Source organism: Stegostoma tigrinum, chromosome 6 (assembly GCF_030684315.1).
Source record: "Stegostoma tigrinum isolate sSteTig4 chromosome 6, sSteTig4.hap1, whole genome shotgun sequence".
NCBI classification, from domain to species: Eukaryota; Metazoa; Chordata; class Chondrichthyes; order Orectolobiformes; family Stegostomatidae; genus Stegostoma; species Stegostoma tigrinum.
In genome coordinates, this window is record NC_081359.1 from 110,777,876 (window position 1) to 110,795,186 (window position 17,311).

At 46.5% G+C, this 17,311-nt stretch overlaps 1 protein-coding gene across 5 annotated transcripts in view; it reads right to left on the reverse strand.

Annotated features, from left to right (window-relative positions):
- Positions 1 to 14,045: 14,045 nt before the first annotated feature.
- The window catches only part of folr (folate receptor), a 33,911-nt gene continuing 30,645 nt past the window's right edge, over positions 14,046 to 17,311 (reverse strand). For all 5 annotated transcript variants that reach the window (XM_048533459.2, XM_048533462.2, XM_048533457.2 and 2 more), the window contains exon 5: positions 14,046 to 16,556. In XM_048533459.2, coding sequence (XP_048389416.1) covers positions 16,264 to 16,556 — 293 coding nt within the window. In that variant the 3' untranslated portion in view covers positions 14,046 to 16,263. The remainder of the gene's footprint in view (positions 16,557 to 17,311) is intronic.

The following is a 17,311-nucleotide window of genomic DNA, read 5'->3' on the forward strand; positions in this document are numbered from 1 at the left end:
GTCCTTGCAGGACCCTGGTGCCTTCCTCTCCTCCGGGGGGACTGGCCCCGCATTACCCCTGCCGGCGACCTGGGCGTAGGTGGTACCCCGCTGCAGGCATGCCCTATAGAGGTGGCCCGCTTCCCCACAAAGGTTGCAGCTTTTTTCTTGTGGGCAATCCTTTGCAAGGTGTCCCTCCTCCCTGCAGTTCCTGCAGATGGTGGCTTTGCAGTCGGCCGCCACGTGACCTGACCTACCACAGGCATGGCAGACTTTAGGTTGCCCTGCGTAGGTCAGGTAGCCCCTGCTCCCGCCGATCGCGAAGCTGGACGGTGGGTGTACGATGTTCCCGTCCGGGTCCATCCTCAGCGTCACCTTGACCTGCCTCTTACTGGTCCAGATGCCAAAGGGGTCCATGATGTCAGTTAGGTCCCCTTCCACCTTCACGTACCTTCCAAGGAAGGTCACGACATCAACTGCTGGCACATGCGGGTTGTACATGTGTACAGTCACCATACGGCTCCTCTGCGCTGGCATCACAAACAGTGGGACAGCGGTCAATACAGAGAGGGGGCCCTCACCTCCTTTCTCCTTGAAAACCTCCAGGAAGCGCTCGCAAAGCTTGGCACTCCGGAAGGTCACATCGTAAAAACCTCCTCCGGGGAAATCCTGCAGGCAGTAAATGTCCGCAGCAGCGAACCCACAACAGTCCATCAGGACCCTCTTCACGAACAAGGTGCGGTCCACAGGTACACCTTCATCCACCTTCTTCACGGAAACACGGATGGTGTTCCAGACCCCCTGACCTGGGGCACGAGCACTTGCCGCAGCCATCGTTGCAGGTTGGCTGCTCCCCTGAACCAGCGTTAGGCCGAAGCCAGCATTAAGATCCACTGGTTGCAAGGATGCACAGCCAACCCGACGTCTTCCTTCCACCTCCAACACAGTCGCACTCTCCTCCTCTTGGTCCACAAAAGAGTGGGTCTTTATTTTGTTCCGGGCGTAAGCTGGTTCACTGAGCTGGAAGGTTTGTTCCCAGACAATCCATCACCTTTCTAGGTAACATCATCAGTGAGCCTCCGATGAAGCGCTGGTGTTATGTCCCGCTTTCTATTTATCTGTTTAGGTTTCCTTGGGTTGGTGATGTCATTTCCTGCGTTGGTGATGTCATTTCCTGTTCTTTTTCTCAGGGGATGGTAGATTCGCTCCAAATGAATGTGTTTGTTGATGGAGTTCCATCAACAAACACATTGATTTGGAGCCAATCTACCATCCCCTGAGAAAAAGAACCGGAAATGACATTAGAGATAATGGGAACTGCAGATGCTAGAGAATCCAAGATAACAAAATGTGAGGCTAGATGAACACAGCAGGCCAAGCAGCATCTCAGGAGCACAAAAGCTGACGTTTCGGGCCTAGACCCTTCATCAGAGAGGGGGATGGGGTGAGGGTTCTGAAATGAATAGGGACAGAGGCAGAGGCGGACCGAAGATGGATAGAGGAGAAGATAGGTGGAGAGGAGAGTATCGGTGGGGAGGTGGGGATAGGTCAGTCCAGGGAAGACGGACAGGTCAAGGAGGTGGGATGAGGTTAGTAGGTAGGAGATGGAGGTGCGGCTTGGGGTGGGAGGAAGGGATGGGTGAGAGGAAGAACGGGTTAGGGAGGCAGAGACAGGTTGGACTGGTTTTGGGATGCAGTGGGGGAGGGGAAGAGCTGGGCTGGTTGTGTGGTGCAGTGGGGGGAGGGGACGAACTGGGCTGGTTTTGGGATGCGGTGGGGAAAGGGGAGATTTTGAAGCTGGTGAAGCCCACATTGATACCATTGGGCTGCAGGGTTTCCAAGCAGAATATGAGTTGCTGTTCCTGCAACCTTCGGGTGGCATCATTGTGGCACTGCAGGAGGCCGATGATGGACATGTCGTCTAAAGAATGGGAGGGGGAGTGGAAATGGTTTGCGACTGGGAGATGCAGTTGTTTATTGCGAAACGAGTGGAGGTGTTCTGCAAAGCGGTCCCCAAGCCTCCACTTGGTTTCCCCAATGTAGAGGAAGCTGCACCGGGTACAATGGATACAGTATACCACATTGGCAGATGTGCAGGTGATTCTCTGCTTAATATGGAAAGTCATCTTGGGGCCTGGGATAGGGGTGAGGGAGGAGGTGTGGGGACAAGTGTAGCATTTCCTGCGGTTGCAGGGGAAGGTACCGGGTGTGGTGGGGTTGGAGTGCAGTGTGGAGCGAACAAGGGAGTCATGGAGAGAGTGGTCTCTCCGGAAAGCAGACAAGGGTGGGGATGGAAAAATGTCTTGGGTGGTGGGGTCGGATTGTAGATGGCGGAAGTGTCGGATTATTACCAATGCAGGAAATGACATCACCAACCCCAAGGAAACCTCAACAGATAAATAGAAAGCGGGACATAACACCAGCGCTTCATCGGAGGCTCACTGATGATGTTACCTAGAAAGGTGACGAAACGTCTGAAAACTAACCTTCCAGCTCAGCGAGCAAACTCACATCCAGAACCTCAACCTGAGCTACACATCTTCTCAAAACTCGCTAGAAAACAGAAGTTGCTGGAAAAGCTCAGCAGGTCTGGCAGCGTCTGTGAAGAAAAATCACAGAGTTAACGCTTCGGGCCTGGTGACCCTTCCTCAGAACTGACCTGAAACATTGACTCTGATTTTCTCTTCACAGATGCTGCCAGGCCTGCTGAGCTTTTCCAGCAACTTCTGTTTTCGCTTCTGGTTCACTCATGTCCCTTTAAGCTGTGATGAAATTGATAGGTGGAGTTTGAAGGGTTGAAGGATCTACTCCTGATCCTAATCCTGCAGCCAACAGTAGGAATTGGAGGTCAACAGGTACTCCTTCACCCAGAGAGATTCATTAGCAACTGGTCTGGAGGCAGCTAACAATCTAACTCCAGGAGGAACCTGCACAAGGATGGAGATAGTGACAAGGACAAAGGTTCGGACACAGATGGGGTTGGAGACAGAGATATTAACAAAGACAGATATAAAGACTGTACTATACAGATGGAAAGTGACAGTGAGGGTGGTGCCAAGTTTATAATGATCTCCCGGGCTGGTTTCCATTGATGGTGAGGGTCTGCGAGTAATCTCTGAGAGTATTTCTTTCCTTCCTGTCGGTGGGGCTTATTTGCTCCCTTGCAGGATGTGGGTTGCTTTACTGAGGGTTGGGAATTGGTGGGGTCCTGGTTCTTACAAACATGGCATGGGCCAGGCCAGTTTTGATGAATTTTTTTATATCTGTCTCTTCCCATTAACACCATATTTTCAAAAATGGAACAGTTACTAACCCACTTCCTTCAAAAATTGAGCTTTCCTCCTCATGTTTACCATGCAGCATGAGATTTCAGCTAACTGCTGTTATGGCAGCCTTCCAAATTTCTGATGGAAACAAAATGAAAGGTCACATGATCTACAAGAAGCTCAGAGGTCACCATGCCCCATTGGGCTACCACAAACAGTTTCTCTGCCCCTCGTGCAGTTTCATGCGTAACCCACTATGGGTGTACTAACAAGCTTTGTTTTTACGAAGAATAGTAAAGTAAACCTCAAGCAGAAGTGGGCAAAGAGACAATGGCCATCCTGATGCCATGGGTAGCTTCCCATGGTCTTGGACCAGAAGGGCTTGGACAAATGACCACTAGCTGCAGAAGCAGCTTTATTAATTGGGGATAATGAGAAATAGGTGAGAGAGAGAAAAAGGGAGGAGGGGGAAATGTGCCATCACCTTCTTGAGAGAAGAGCCGGAGACTGAGGAAAGAATACAGACTGTTACCACCAAAGACTACAAAACATCAATGATTATTAGAGATAGTGAGAACTGCCGATGCTGGAGTCAGAGGTAACACAGTGTGGAGCTGGAGTAACACAGCAGGCCAAGCAGCATCAGAGGAGCAGGAAAGTTGACACTGACATTGACACTCTGAAGAAGGGTCCCGTCCTGAAATGTCAACTTCCCTGCTCCTCTGATGCTGCCTGGCCTGCCATGTTCCTCCAGCTCCACACTGTGTTATCGATGATTATTATTTTTGCAGTAGGCAATGTCCTGAATGCACTCAATCAGCTCGTGTTCGCAAAGTCTAATAGTCTAACATTAGATTTGGTTCTGTGATTGGGCTATACACGTTGTACAGTCCCACATTTGCAAAGAATTACACAAACAATGAATTTTAGGTAATCAGTCAGTATTATAATGTCGTTCATTCATGCCCGCTGAAATCTATATGTATTCATAGAATTGTTACAATGCAGAAAGAGGACACTAATTATTTGAGGAATAACAATGACTTGGAGGAGGTGACAACATGTAACTTTTCCAAATTTGCTGCCAGTTCAAGAATAAGTGAGAAGGCATGTCATGAGGTCTTAAGAGAAATGTGCACGGTATCACAGGCAGTGTACCAGCATGGATAGAGGATTGGTTACCTAACAGAAAGCCAAGAGTGGGGATAAATAGGTGCTTTTCTGGTTGGTGATCTGTGAGTTGTAGTGTGCCTCAGGGATCAGTGTTGGGACCATGATCGTTTACAGTTTACACAGACGATTTGGAGTTGGGGACCATGTGTAGTGTGTCAAAGTTTGTGGACAACCCTGAAGTGAGTGGTAGATCAAAGTGCGCAGAGAATCCTGAAAGTCTGCAGAGGAATATAGATAGTCTAAGTGAGTGGGTGAAGGTATGGCAGCTGGAGTACAATGTTGATAAATGTGAGGTCATCCTTTTGGGTAGGAATTACAGTAAAAAGGACTACTATTTGAACGGTAAAAAATTGCAGCTTGCTGTTGTGCAGAGAGGCATCAGTGACATTGTACATGAATTGCAGAAGGTTGGTTTGCAGATGTAGCAAGTAGTTAGATTAGATTCCCTACAGTGTGGCAACAGGCCCTTCGGCCCAACAAGTTCACACTGCCCCTTGAAGCATCCCACCCAAACCCATCCCCATATAACCACACACCCCTGAACACTACGGGCAATTTAGCATGGCCAATCCACCGTAACCTGCACATCTTTGGACTGTGGGAGGAAACTGGAGCACCCGGAGGAAACCCACGCAGACACGGGGAGAATGTGCAAACTCCACGCAGACAGTCACCCGAGGCTGGAATCGAACCTGGGTCCCTAGCGCTGAGCCACTGAGCTGCTCTAACTAAAAGGACAAATAGAATATTGTCCTTCATTGCCAGAGGGATAGAGTTTAAAAGCAGGGAGGTTACGCTGCAGCTGTACAGGATGCTGGTGAGGCCAGACCTGGGGTACTGTGTACAGTTTTGGTCTCCTTGCTCAATAAAGGATGGACTGGCACTGGAGGGGGTGCAGAGGAGATTCAGGAGCTGAGAGGGTTGACTTCTGAGGTGAGATTGAATAGACTGGGATCATATACATTGGAATTTAGAAAAATGAGGGGGCGGGGATTCGTATAGAAACATACACAATCATGAAGGGAATAAATAAGATAGAAGCAGGGAGGTTTGTCCACTGGTGGGTGAAACTAGAATTGAGAGCCATTGCCTCTAAGTAGTGGGGGAGGGGGGAGCAGATTTAGAACTGAATTGAGGAGAAACTTCTTCACCCAAAGGGTTGTGAATCTGTGGAATTCCCTGGCCAGTGAAGCAGTTGAGGCTACCTCGTTAAATATTTTTTAAGACTAAGATAGATCACGTTTTGAACAGTAAAGGAATTAAAGGTTGTGGTGAGAGGTTGGGCAGGTGGAACAGAGGCCACAAAAAGATCAGCCATGATCGCATTGAATGGTGGAGGTGCTTGAAGGACCGAATGGCCAACTTCCGCTCCTGGTTCTTATGTTATGGTGAGAACAAAAGATTGTAGATACACTGAGTGCATGGGCAAAAACTTGGCTCACGAAGTCTAACACAGGAATATATAAGGTAGGAAGAATCAAAGGCAGACCATTACGAAATGAAGAGAGGCTCCAAGAGTGTGGGGCTGGGGATCTGGGTATACTTGAGCATCAAATACAAAATGCTAGTGAGCAGGTGCAGCAAGTAATTAAGAAGGTAAATGCAATTTTGGCCTTTATTGCTCAGGGTGTCAGAGTATAAAACTCAGGAAGTCTTGTTCAGAGTGTAGGTGAGGCTACACTTGGAGCACTGTGTTCAGTTTGATCCTTGTGCTTAAGAAGGGATGTGTTGGCATTGGAAACAGCTCAAGAGAGATTCGTTCAGCTGAGTCCTGGGATGAAGGGATTGACTGAACAAGAAAAGCTGGAACAGGTTGGGTCTTTACTCATCTGGGTTTAGAAGAATGAGGGGGTGATCTTATTGAAATGTAAAAGAGTCTGAGGGGGTGTGAAAGGGTAGATGGGGGGAATCTCAAACCAGGGCACATTGTTACAGAATATGGGAACATTCACTTCAGACTGAGAAGTGAAGGAATCGCTCCTCCTGGGGGGGAGTGAATGTGTGGAATTCTCTACCTCAGAGAGTTGTGAAGGTTAGATCACTGAGAGTCTATACTGAGGAAATGGGTGAATTTTTGACATATTGAGGAGTTGAGAGCTATGAGCAGAGAGCACAAAAGATGGGTTGAACACTGGGACAGATCAGCCATAATCTTATTGAATAGTGGGACAGGCTTAAGGGGCCAAATGGCCTCTCCCGTTCTTGTTTCTTATGTTCTTAACTAAGGAAGGATATACCTGCATAGCAGGAGTGCAACGAAGGTTCACCAGATTAATCCCTGTGATGGTGGGATTGTTTTATGAGCAGAAATTAGTGATATCTGCTCTGAAATCTCCAGCATTTTAAAGAATGAGCTGTGATCTTATTGAACTATAAAACATTTACAGGATGTGATGGGATGGATATGCATCAGGGGTTTGCACTGGATGGTGAGTCTAGAGCCATGGAAACCATCTCGGGCCAAAGGACAAGCTATGGTAGATGCTGATGTGGAGTAATCTTTCCCCTCTCACTTTAAACCTATGCCGTCTAGTTGTGGACTTCCCCCCCCCTTGTCTATTTACCCTACCCATGGTCCTCAGGATTTTATAAGCCTCTATAGGGTCACCCCTCACCCTCTGATGCTCCAGGGAAAATAGCCCCAGTCTATTCAGCGTCTCCCTGTAGCTCAAACCCTCCAACCCTGGCAACATCCTTGTAAATCTTTTCTGAACTTTTTCAAGTTTCACAACATCTTTCCTACGGCAGGGAGACCAGAAATGTGTGCACTATTCCAATACTGGCCTAACCAATGGCCTGTCCAGCTGTAATATAACCTCACACTCCTTTACTCAATGCATTGACCAATAAAGGCAAGCGTCCCAAATACCTTCTTCATTACCCTATCTATCTGTGACTCCACTTTCAAGGAACTGTGAACCTGTGCTCCAAGATCTCTTTGTTCTTTTTTTATCCTTCATTTTCTATTTACTTTCTTTTTACGATACAGAACTGAACCTAGCCAAAGCAGCTGCAGTTCATCAGTGGTGTCAACTGGATGGATAAACCACATTTAGGATAGATTGCAGAAAAATATAGTCATGAAACAGAACCACAGCTGGTTGGAAGATGAGTCAGGGTAGTGAAGCCAGAAGATATTTCTGAGAAACTAAACGAATACCAGAGGAAACACTGTACCACAGAAAAGGAGACTTTGGGATTATTACTTATACTTCTGCACCCTGAATAGCCAACACAGAAACACTAATCTTTACTGGCTGTAATCCACTGGCATTCCTTTAAAAAGTTTAGAACTTGAAGTGAGATTGAGTCTAATGTTTTAATCATTTAGTGAAAGAGTTATCGACATACCTGGAAATGGTAACATGATCACAGATGCAATGTCCTGAATGTAAAAAAGGAGGAAGAAGGCAGCTCACCACCACCTTCTCAGGGGCAACTAGGGACGGGCAAGGAATGCTGGGCCCAGCCAGCAACACACACGTCCCACAAAAAATGTGTAGGAAAAAATAAATAATGGAGAAAATTCCAGTTTTATGAAATATTGAAAATTTGCATACTTTGCATCAGAGGGGAAAGAATGAATTGGAGACTTGTATTTTGTTTCATGTATGTCACATACTTTTGGTGAAATACATTTTTAAAATGGTGTTTCATCTCTTGGAAGGGTGGAGACATGCAAAGACGATATCTTTCTACATTTCTGTATTTTTGGTTTATGGACCGAAATGGGAGTAGGATACTGCTGCAAAACCAAGAATTCTTAAAGGATTTGCTGTGCTTTTAAAAACAAGTCACTGGAACTCATTCAGAGTTACGTGTACACTGCTGCTTTGATAAGCAATGGGGGGTGGGGGTTATAGCATTCCTTGCTGAGCCTGCTCAGTAACATCAAAGAACAAAGAAAATTACAGCACAGGAACAGGCCCTTCGACCCTCCAAGCCTGCGCCGATCCAGATCCTCTATCTAAACCTGTCGCCTATTTTCCAAGGAACTGTATCCCTCTGCTCCCTGCCCATTCATGTATCTGTTCAGATACATCTTAAATGACGCTATCATGCATCACCAGTGTGCCTCTGGTGAAATATTGGTGTTCTGTCTCGCTTGTTATTTATGTGCCTTGGCTTGCTGGAGTTGGCATCATTTCTGGTCCTGTAAACCGAAACATATAAACAAAAAACAGGACAGAACACTAACGCTTCACGTTTTGCTTCAAGACTGGTAGTTTGACCAATCAAATTGCATCCAGAACATAACACCCAGCACTTACCTTTAAAATAAGAAATCATGAGGGTCCATGCTATCTTAACATATTTTGAGGGGACTTGGTCTGGTCCATAAGGAGGAGGAAAGTTTAAGGGAGATATACGTGGAAAGTTCTATACACAGAGGGTGGTGGGTGCCTGGAACGCATTGCCAGCCGAGGTGGTTGACGCAGACAAGTTAGCGTCTTTTAAGATGTATCTGGACAGGTACATGGATGGGCAGGGAGCAGAGGGATACAGATCCTTGGAAAATAGGTGACAGGTTTAGATAGAGGTTCTCGATCGGCGCAGGCTTGGAGGGTCGAAGGGCCTGTTCCTGTGCCGTAATTTTGTTTGTTCTTTGTATAACAATGTTGAGAGCAAACTTTGCCCGAAGATGGAGTGCTGATTGAACCAGTTGCAGAGGCCAGGAGTTGATGACAACTCTGGTTTGAAGGCAGTGAACAGTTTGTATGTAAACAATCCAGAGGAAGATATTCTCCAAATTACAGGACACAGCAGAGTGCGGAGCTGGATGAACACAGCAGGGCAAGCAGCATCTTAGGAGCACAAAAGCTGACGTTTCGGGCCGAGACCCTTCATCAGAAAAGCTGATACAGGAGACGGCATGTTTTTTCTCTCTTTCCGCCTGCAGTGAAGTACTGCAAGAAGTGAATAATCCTCATTCGCTCCCACCATTTGCTGTCCCCTGTGGCCCCTAGTCAGTGACTGAGAAAGTGGCCAATCAGTGGTTGACGTCCTCAGTAAAGAATTGGGACATGAAGTTTGGAGAAGGATTTGGAGAAAGCAAAAGGGTCAGCTCATTGAATTCTATGGACTGGTGCTATTCAACTGTGTTTCCCCAATACTTCCTTTCTCCACAAAAACAGAAATTGCTGAAAATCTCAGCAGGTCTGACATCATCTGCAGAGAGAAATCAGGGTTAACATTTCAGGTCCAGTGACCCTTCCTCAGAACTAATGATAGCAGTAGAAAGAGGCTTGAGAGGGAGGAGGATAGTTTCTTCATGATAGGCATCCTTAGAAGAAGGGTCCAGGCCCGAAACGTCAGCCTTCCTGTCCTCTGATGCTGCTTCGCCTGCTGTGTTTATCCAGCTATACACCTTGTTGTAGCAGTAGAAAGACAACAAAGTGTGGGGCTGGATGAACACAGCAGGCCAAGCAGCATCTCAGGAGCACAGAAGCTGACGTTTCGGGCCTAGAACCTGCATCAGAAAAGGGGGATGGGGAGAGGGTTCTGAAATAAATAGGGAGAGAGGGGAAGGCGGACCAAAGATGGATAGAGGAGAAGATAGGTGGAGAGGAGAGTATAGGTGGGGAGGTGATAGGTCAGTCCGGGGACGACGGGCAGGTCAAGGAGGCAGGATGACGTTAGTAGGTGGGAAATGGAGGTGCGGCTTGAGGTGGGAGGAAGGGATGGGTGAGAGGAAGAACAGGTTAGGGAGGCGGGGACGAGCTGGGCAGGTTTTGGGATGCAGTGGGGGAGGGGGAGATTTTGAAGCTTGTGAAGTCCACATTGATACCATTGGGCTGTAGGGTTCCCGAGCGGAATATGAGTTTCTACTTTTGAATGAGCAACTCATATTTCGCTTGGGAACCCTGCAGCCCAATGGTATCAATGTGGACTTCACAATCTACAAAATCTCCCCTCCCCTTACTGCATCCCAAACCAGCCCAGCTCGTCCCCTCCACCCACTGCATCCCAAAACCAGCTCAGCTCATCCCCGCCTCCCCAGCCTGTTCTTCCTCTCACCTCAAGCCGCACCTCCATTTCCCACCAGTAACCTCATCCCGCCTCCTTGACCTGTCCGTCTTCCCTGGACTGACCTATCCCCTCCCTACTTCCTCACCTATACTCTCCTGTCTACCTATCTTCTTTTCTCTCCATCTTCGGTCCGCCTCCCCCTCTCCCTATTTATTTCAGAACCCTCTTCCCGTCCCCCTCTCTGATGAAGGGTCGAGGCCCGAAACGTCAGCTTTTGTGCTCCTGAGATGCTGCTTGGCCTGCTGTGTTCATCCAGCTCCACACTTTGTTATCTATGTCAGAGATAATAGAAACTGCAGATGCTGGAGAATCTGAGATCACAAAGTATAGAGCACAGCAGGCTAAGGAGCATCAGAGGAGCAGGGAGGCTGACATTTCAGGCCTAGACCCTTCTTCTGAAGAACCCTTCTGAAATAGCAGATAATGTGGTAACAAGGCCTGCAGATTGGGGCAAGGACATGGAAGGAGGGGCATCAAAACTTAAAATTGTTGAACTCAGTATTGAGTCTAGGATCCTGCAGAGTTCCCAAGCAGAATGTACTGGATCCCTGCGGCAAACCTGAGACAGACGTTGGCCAGGATACACGGTGGTGTGTTCAAGTGGCAGGCAACTGAAGGTCAGTCTTTTTTGCGGACAGAACACAGATGTTCTGCGAAGCAGTGATCCAGTCTATGCTTCGTTTTCCCCAACGCACAGGAGACCACACTGTGAGCAGCAAACGCAGTCGGCTAGATTGTGGGAAGAGCAGGTGAAGTGTTGCATCACCTGGAAGGTATGTTTGTGCCCCTGGATAGTGGGGAGGGAGGAGGTAAATGGGCACCTTTGGTGGCTGCAGGGGATGGTGCTGTGGAGCTGTTTGGTCGGGGGGCGGGGGGATGGTGAGAATGAAGGAGGAATGGATCAGGGTGTCCTGGATGGAGCAGCCCTTGCAGAAGGCTGACAAAGGAGGGGTGGGGAATATGTGTCTGGTGGTACTGGAAGAACAATATCTCATTTTCCATGAAGGAACTCTGCAGCCTTCTGGACTCAATATCGAGTTTATCAATTTTAGGGCTTAAGGCACCTTCTCCCATGTCCTTACCCCAACCCCCTACACAACAGGCCTGGGTAGAATGTAGAACTGTACAGCACAGGAATGGGCCCACAATGTTGGGATGAACATGATACCAAATTAAACTAATCCCTTCTGTCTGCCTTTGGTCCATATCCCCCCATTTCTTGCATATTTATGTGCTTATCTAAAAGTCCGTTAAATGCCCTTATTGTATCTGCCTCCATCATCACCCCCCTGGCAGTGTGCTCCAGAATCCTACCATCTTCTGTGTAAAAACTTGCCCCTTACATCTACTTTGAACTCCACCGTCCCCCCTCACCTTTACCCTACGTTATCATTTGGTTTGCTATTACATACCACGCATTGTTAGCCAGAAATAGTCCCCATTAGCAGCCATTCATTTTCCTAAACTGATTGTTACCCACTCTTTTGTCTATCCAACTGTTCTTCTCTCTCTTTGGGCTGTATCTCAACCTATCGTTTACTCCTTACACCCACCCTATTTTCTGTATAAAAACTACGCTTTTCCTTGTTACCATCGGTTCTGAAGGTAGGTCACCGGACCTGAAACATTAACTCTGTCTTCTCTCCACAGAGGTTGTCAGACCTGCTGAGGTTTTCCAGCAATTTCTGGTTTTGTTCCTGATTTACAGCATCCGCAGTTCTTTTGGTTTTTGTTTAAATTTATTTCTCCACTGTTAATTTGGTTTTTGTTTGTGTGTATATGTACGTATGCCAGGGTTTGAGAGGAGTTAGAGTTTCAGCTTGTACAAATACCATAGAATCATACAATACAGAAGAAGCCCTTCAGCCCATCAAATCTGTGTCACTAAACTATACTAAATCTACACAAGCCCCACCCGACAACAAAAACCTTGAATGTTAAATATTATGGCATGAAGTGCTCTTCCTAGTACTTTTTCTGAAAAAGTTGAGGTTTTCCCCGCAATACCCCTGGTAAAACCATTTTTCCTCAAATCCTCTCTAACCCTCCTGCCTTTTACTTTAAAATTATGCCCCCTGTTATTGATCCTTCATTTAAGGGGAATAACCATTTTTTATTCCCCCCTGTCCATGCCCCTCATAATCTTATGCACCTCCATCAGGTCCCCCTGAACCTTCCCTGTTCCAAAAATAAAACAATCCTAGCTTATCTAACCTTGCTTCAAAGCTAAACTGCTCCATCCCAGGCAGCACCCTGGTGAATCTTCTCTGCACTCCCCCCACCTCCCCACTCAGTGTAATCACATCCTTCCTATAGTGAGGAGACCAGAACTGCACACCGTACTCCAGCTATGGTCTAACCAAAGCTCTGTACAGCTCCAACATCACCTCCCTGCTCTTATTTAGACCATTATTGAGAAAGGCAAGTGTCCATCTGCCTTTTTACCCACCGTATTAATGCATCCTGCCACTTTCAGGTATCTGTGGACAAACACCCCAAGATACCTCTGCTCCTTCTGAGCTTCCTGGTGTCCCACCATTCATTGAATTCTCCCTTGTCTTGTTCCTTTTCGCCGCCCCCCCCACCCCCCCAAAGTATATCACTCCACACCTACCCGAGCTGAACTTCATCTGACCAATCCTCCTCCACCCTCCCGCAACCTTTTCCCTCAGTGCCAACCACCTGGTCAATCCTCATGTTTGTCTGCGATTAGCAACTGACTAATTTGTCACGCCGTTGTTTAAGTACAAAAACCTGTTCCCTGTTCGCTGGAGTCCATCAGCTCGATAAATTGGAGTAATTGGATTGCTCAGCAATGCATGAATATTAGCACACTTTCTCAAGTGGGTCATGTCAAAGCAACTAAATTTTTTTCCTTCTGAAGTAAAACACATTTCAGTTTCACTAGAATGAAAACAAAACAAATGTAGTGTGTCCTGCTCATCGTGGTAAGTTGCCAAACAGCTTGTGTTGGATGGAGGATGAGAGATTTAAAAGAAAAGCAACTCAATGTCTACTTAACCAGAAGCGTTTAGTCCAAGGACATTCCATACTGCCATGGAAGTACTTTTTAAATTGCCCTTGTCATTACATGAAAACCTAAACCTGCAATTTTCATACAGCAAGACCTCGCTATCATTGATTGAATAAACTGAGTGATCCGACAATCCTCGTGCTTTTCTTAAAGTCAGAGCCACACAGCAGTATCCACCCCAGTCCAACGCCAGCACCTCCACATCATGTGTTTTTTAAAACAAACATGTTAGATGGCTTTCTTTAAGACTGAATGCCACCCCATGGGAAAGGCTGGGCCCCAGTTTATGCACGTCACCCAAAAGGCTGCACCCACTGACTTTGCACCACTTCTCTGGTCGTGGCCTCTTGATGCTGCACCAAGTTTGTGAGATTCAAACCCACAGCCTTCAGGCTTCACACTCAGCCCAGGCTCAAACTTTGGGATCACAGGGGGAAAACAATATTTTGCTCTTAAAGTGCTCTAATAATACGGAACCTGATCACATGTAAATAACGACGTGGAGGTGCCAGCATTGGACTGGTCTGTGCAAAGTCAAAAGTCACAAGTCACATGACACCAGGTTATAGTCCAATAGGTTTATTTGAAATCACAAGCTTTTGGAGCACTGCTCTTTCATCAGATGAAGTGTGCAAATAACTCACTGCACAGATGCAGAGGGAAATTACAAAAACTACAGTCCTTTATCAAATTATAGCTACACTCATTAAAAAAGTTGCAGACATTCAGCTAATAGGAAATGTGTTATAGAAAATCCCTGAATTTTAGATAAAGTTTAGTATAGAACATTAAAGGCAGCACTTGAATTATTAAATGTGGCTGTTATTGCTGTTTGAACTAGAAATTACACTTTAAATTTACACATTATGAAAAATCATCTGATAATCAGAAGATATCCACGTTAAGTGCTTCAGTTTATTGATATGCATTTCTATAGTAGCTTTAATGCGTTAAACCGTTTGTTGATGCTCGGCAGGAGTGTCAAACATTTGACCCCCAACACACGTCAGGAATTATGACGGCAAACAACTGGTCAAAGAGATAGGCTTTACAGAGCATCTTAAAAGGAAGGGAGATCTGTCAAGGGGCTAAAATTGTTTCAGAGAGAGTAGGAACTGCAGATGCTGGAGAATCTGAGATAACAAGGTGTAGAGCTGGATGAACACAGCAGGCCAAACAGCATCAGAGGAGCAGGAAGGCTGACATTTCAGGCCTAGACCCTCAAAACATCAGCCTTCCTGCTCCTCTAATGCTGCTTGGCCTGCTGTGTTCATCCAGCTCTACACCTTGATATCTCTGTCAAGGGGCTGAGGGGTTTAAGGAGGGGCTCCCAGAATGTAGAGCCCAGGGAGCTGAAGACACAGTCACTAGTAGGGTCTAATCAAAATCAAAAATGCATAACAGACTAGAACTGGAGGAGTGCAGAGACCTTGGAGAGTTGTAGGGCTGGAAGAGATTACAGAGGTAAACTGATTTAATAAGAAAGGTGTGCATTTTATATGGACTTTACAGCCAACGAATTACTTTCTAAGTACAGTCACTGCTACAATATAGAAGACACAAGAAAATCAGCAAACTGCCACATATAGGAACACAGTAGGTGTCTGGATAGCTTGTTCTTATTGATGCTAACTTTCAGAATCAATGCTGGCCAGAAGATAGGAAATAGCTTTCCTCCCATTTGGAACAGGGAGGCCTTTTACACTGATCCAAAGGGGCAGAGTGTGCCTCATCATCACAGGAGATGGGCATTGCTGGCTGGCCAGCATTTATGACCCATCCCTAACTACCCTCAAGAAAGTGATGCTGAGCTACCTTCGAGAACCACCGCAGCCCACGTGCTGTACGCAATGCTGGCAGGGAGGAGTCACCAGGATTTTGATCCAGTGATACCAAAGGAACTGCAATATATTGCCAAGTCAGGATGGTGAGTGGCTCGGAGGGGAGTCTGCAGGGGGATGGTGCTCCCAAGTATCTGTTGCCTTCTAGATGGAAGTGGTTGTGGGTTTGGCAGGCAATGTCTAAGGATCTTTGGCAAGTTGTTACTGTGGTTCTTGTTGATCGTACACATTACTGTCCATGGAACTGAGATGACTGATCTCCAACAACCAACTTCATTTGTACCAAGTATGAGTCCAACAATTACTGAGCTACACCCCCACTTCTGTTCCAATGTCTTATGATCTTACGTATATTAAGTGCAATGCAGCCTTGACATCAGGGCTGTCACTTCACCTCACTTCTGGAATTCAGCTCTTTTGTCCACATTTGAACCAAGTCTGTAATGAGGTTAAGAGCTGTGGACTTGAGTAGTTTATTGCTAAGTCGTGCCTGATCACACTGTTGAGGACACCTTCCATTACACCGTGGATGATTTAATAACACTTTCTGGAAAAATATCTGCAGAAACTTCATGTTTACAAATTGGCCACCACTGTTCCCTATATTGCAACAGGGAACTACAGTTTACAAGCGCCTCATTAGCTGTAAAGTATTTTGGAATGTCTTGAGGTTGCTATACAAAAGGTGCTATATAAATGTATCCTCTTGTGTTTTTGCCGCTTATCCATAGGCAATGACAGTGGTGGCAAGAGCAACATCTCCTCCTCTCCCTACACCACCACCACTCCCACTCTCAGCCAGGGGATTGGCTTGACAAAAAAAAGGAAAGGATTTTTGGTTTGAAAATCAAGAAATAGCAGAGCAAATGAACACAGAAGTTGAAATGCAAGAGCTGCATTCCAGCAGTCCACTCTCTTTTTCTGGTTACAGCCAGCAGAGCTAAGGCAAGACAGAGAGCAGCAATAGAGTCAGGAACAGTGGGAGAGTCAGCTCAACAGTGGAAGAGGATGCGATCAGACCTTTCTGAATGGCGTAGTACCGTGCAACCTCTTCATTTGGGTTCAGCTTGGAGCCTGAGGTGTCAAACCACATAGCAATACACTTGCCACTCCCCCGATCATGTTCTGTGAACAAATACGAGTTACTCCACACCTTCTCGCAAAGGTCCCGGGGGGTTGGGAAAACTTGAGCAAACTTCTGGCATTTGCTTTTCTCTGGGCATTTGTTTACTCCTAAAATAAGATGTTTCAGGAAAAGAAAACAAAATCTTAATCAGTAAATGTCAGAGTTGCAGGTTGAACACCTTCATTAAGCTCAATGAAAAGTGACGGGATCACAGACTTAACTGCATTGAGCCACAAGTACAAACTTGGGAATCTGTGCAAGTGGGAATCTCTCTGAAATGAAGAAAATCAGAACAGGAGTAGGCCATTTGGCCCTTCAAGCCTGCACTGCCATTCAATATGATCAACCCCTGTTCCGATTTTCTCCCCCAACACTTCGATCCCTTTGGCTCCAAGAACAATATTTAATCGCCTTTTTTGAAAATATTCAATGTTTCAGCTTTCAGTGGTAGAGAATTCCACAGGCTCAAGACTCTCCTCATCTCAGCCACCAAATGGTCTATCCCGTATTTTTAGACCATGACTCCCTGGACATTGGCAACATTCTTCCAGAGTTTATCTTCTCTAGTCCTGTTAACATTTTATAGATTTCTTGAGATCTCCCGAACTCTGCTAAACTCCAGGTAATACAGTCCTTAACTAAACCAGACCCTCTTCATATGTCAGTTCTGCCATCCCAGGAATCAGTCTGGTAAGCTTTTGCTGCACTCCCTCCATCGCCAGAACATTCTTAAGACCATAAGACATAGGAGTGGAAGTAAGGCCATTCGGCCCATCAAGTCCACTCCGCCATTTAAATCATGGCTGTTGGGCATTTCAACTCCACTTCCCTGCACTCTCCCCGTAGCCTTTGATTCCTTGTG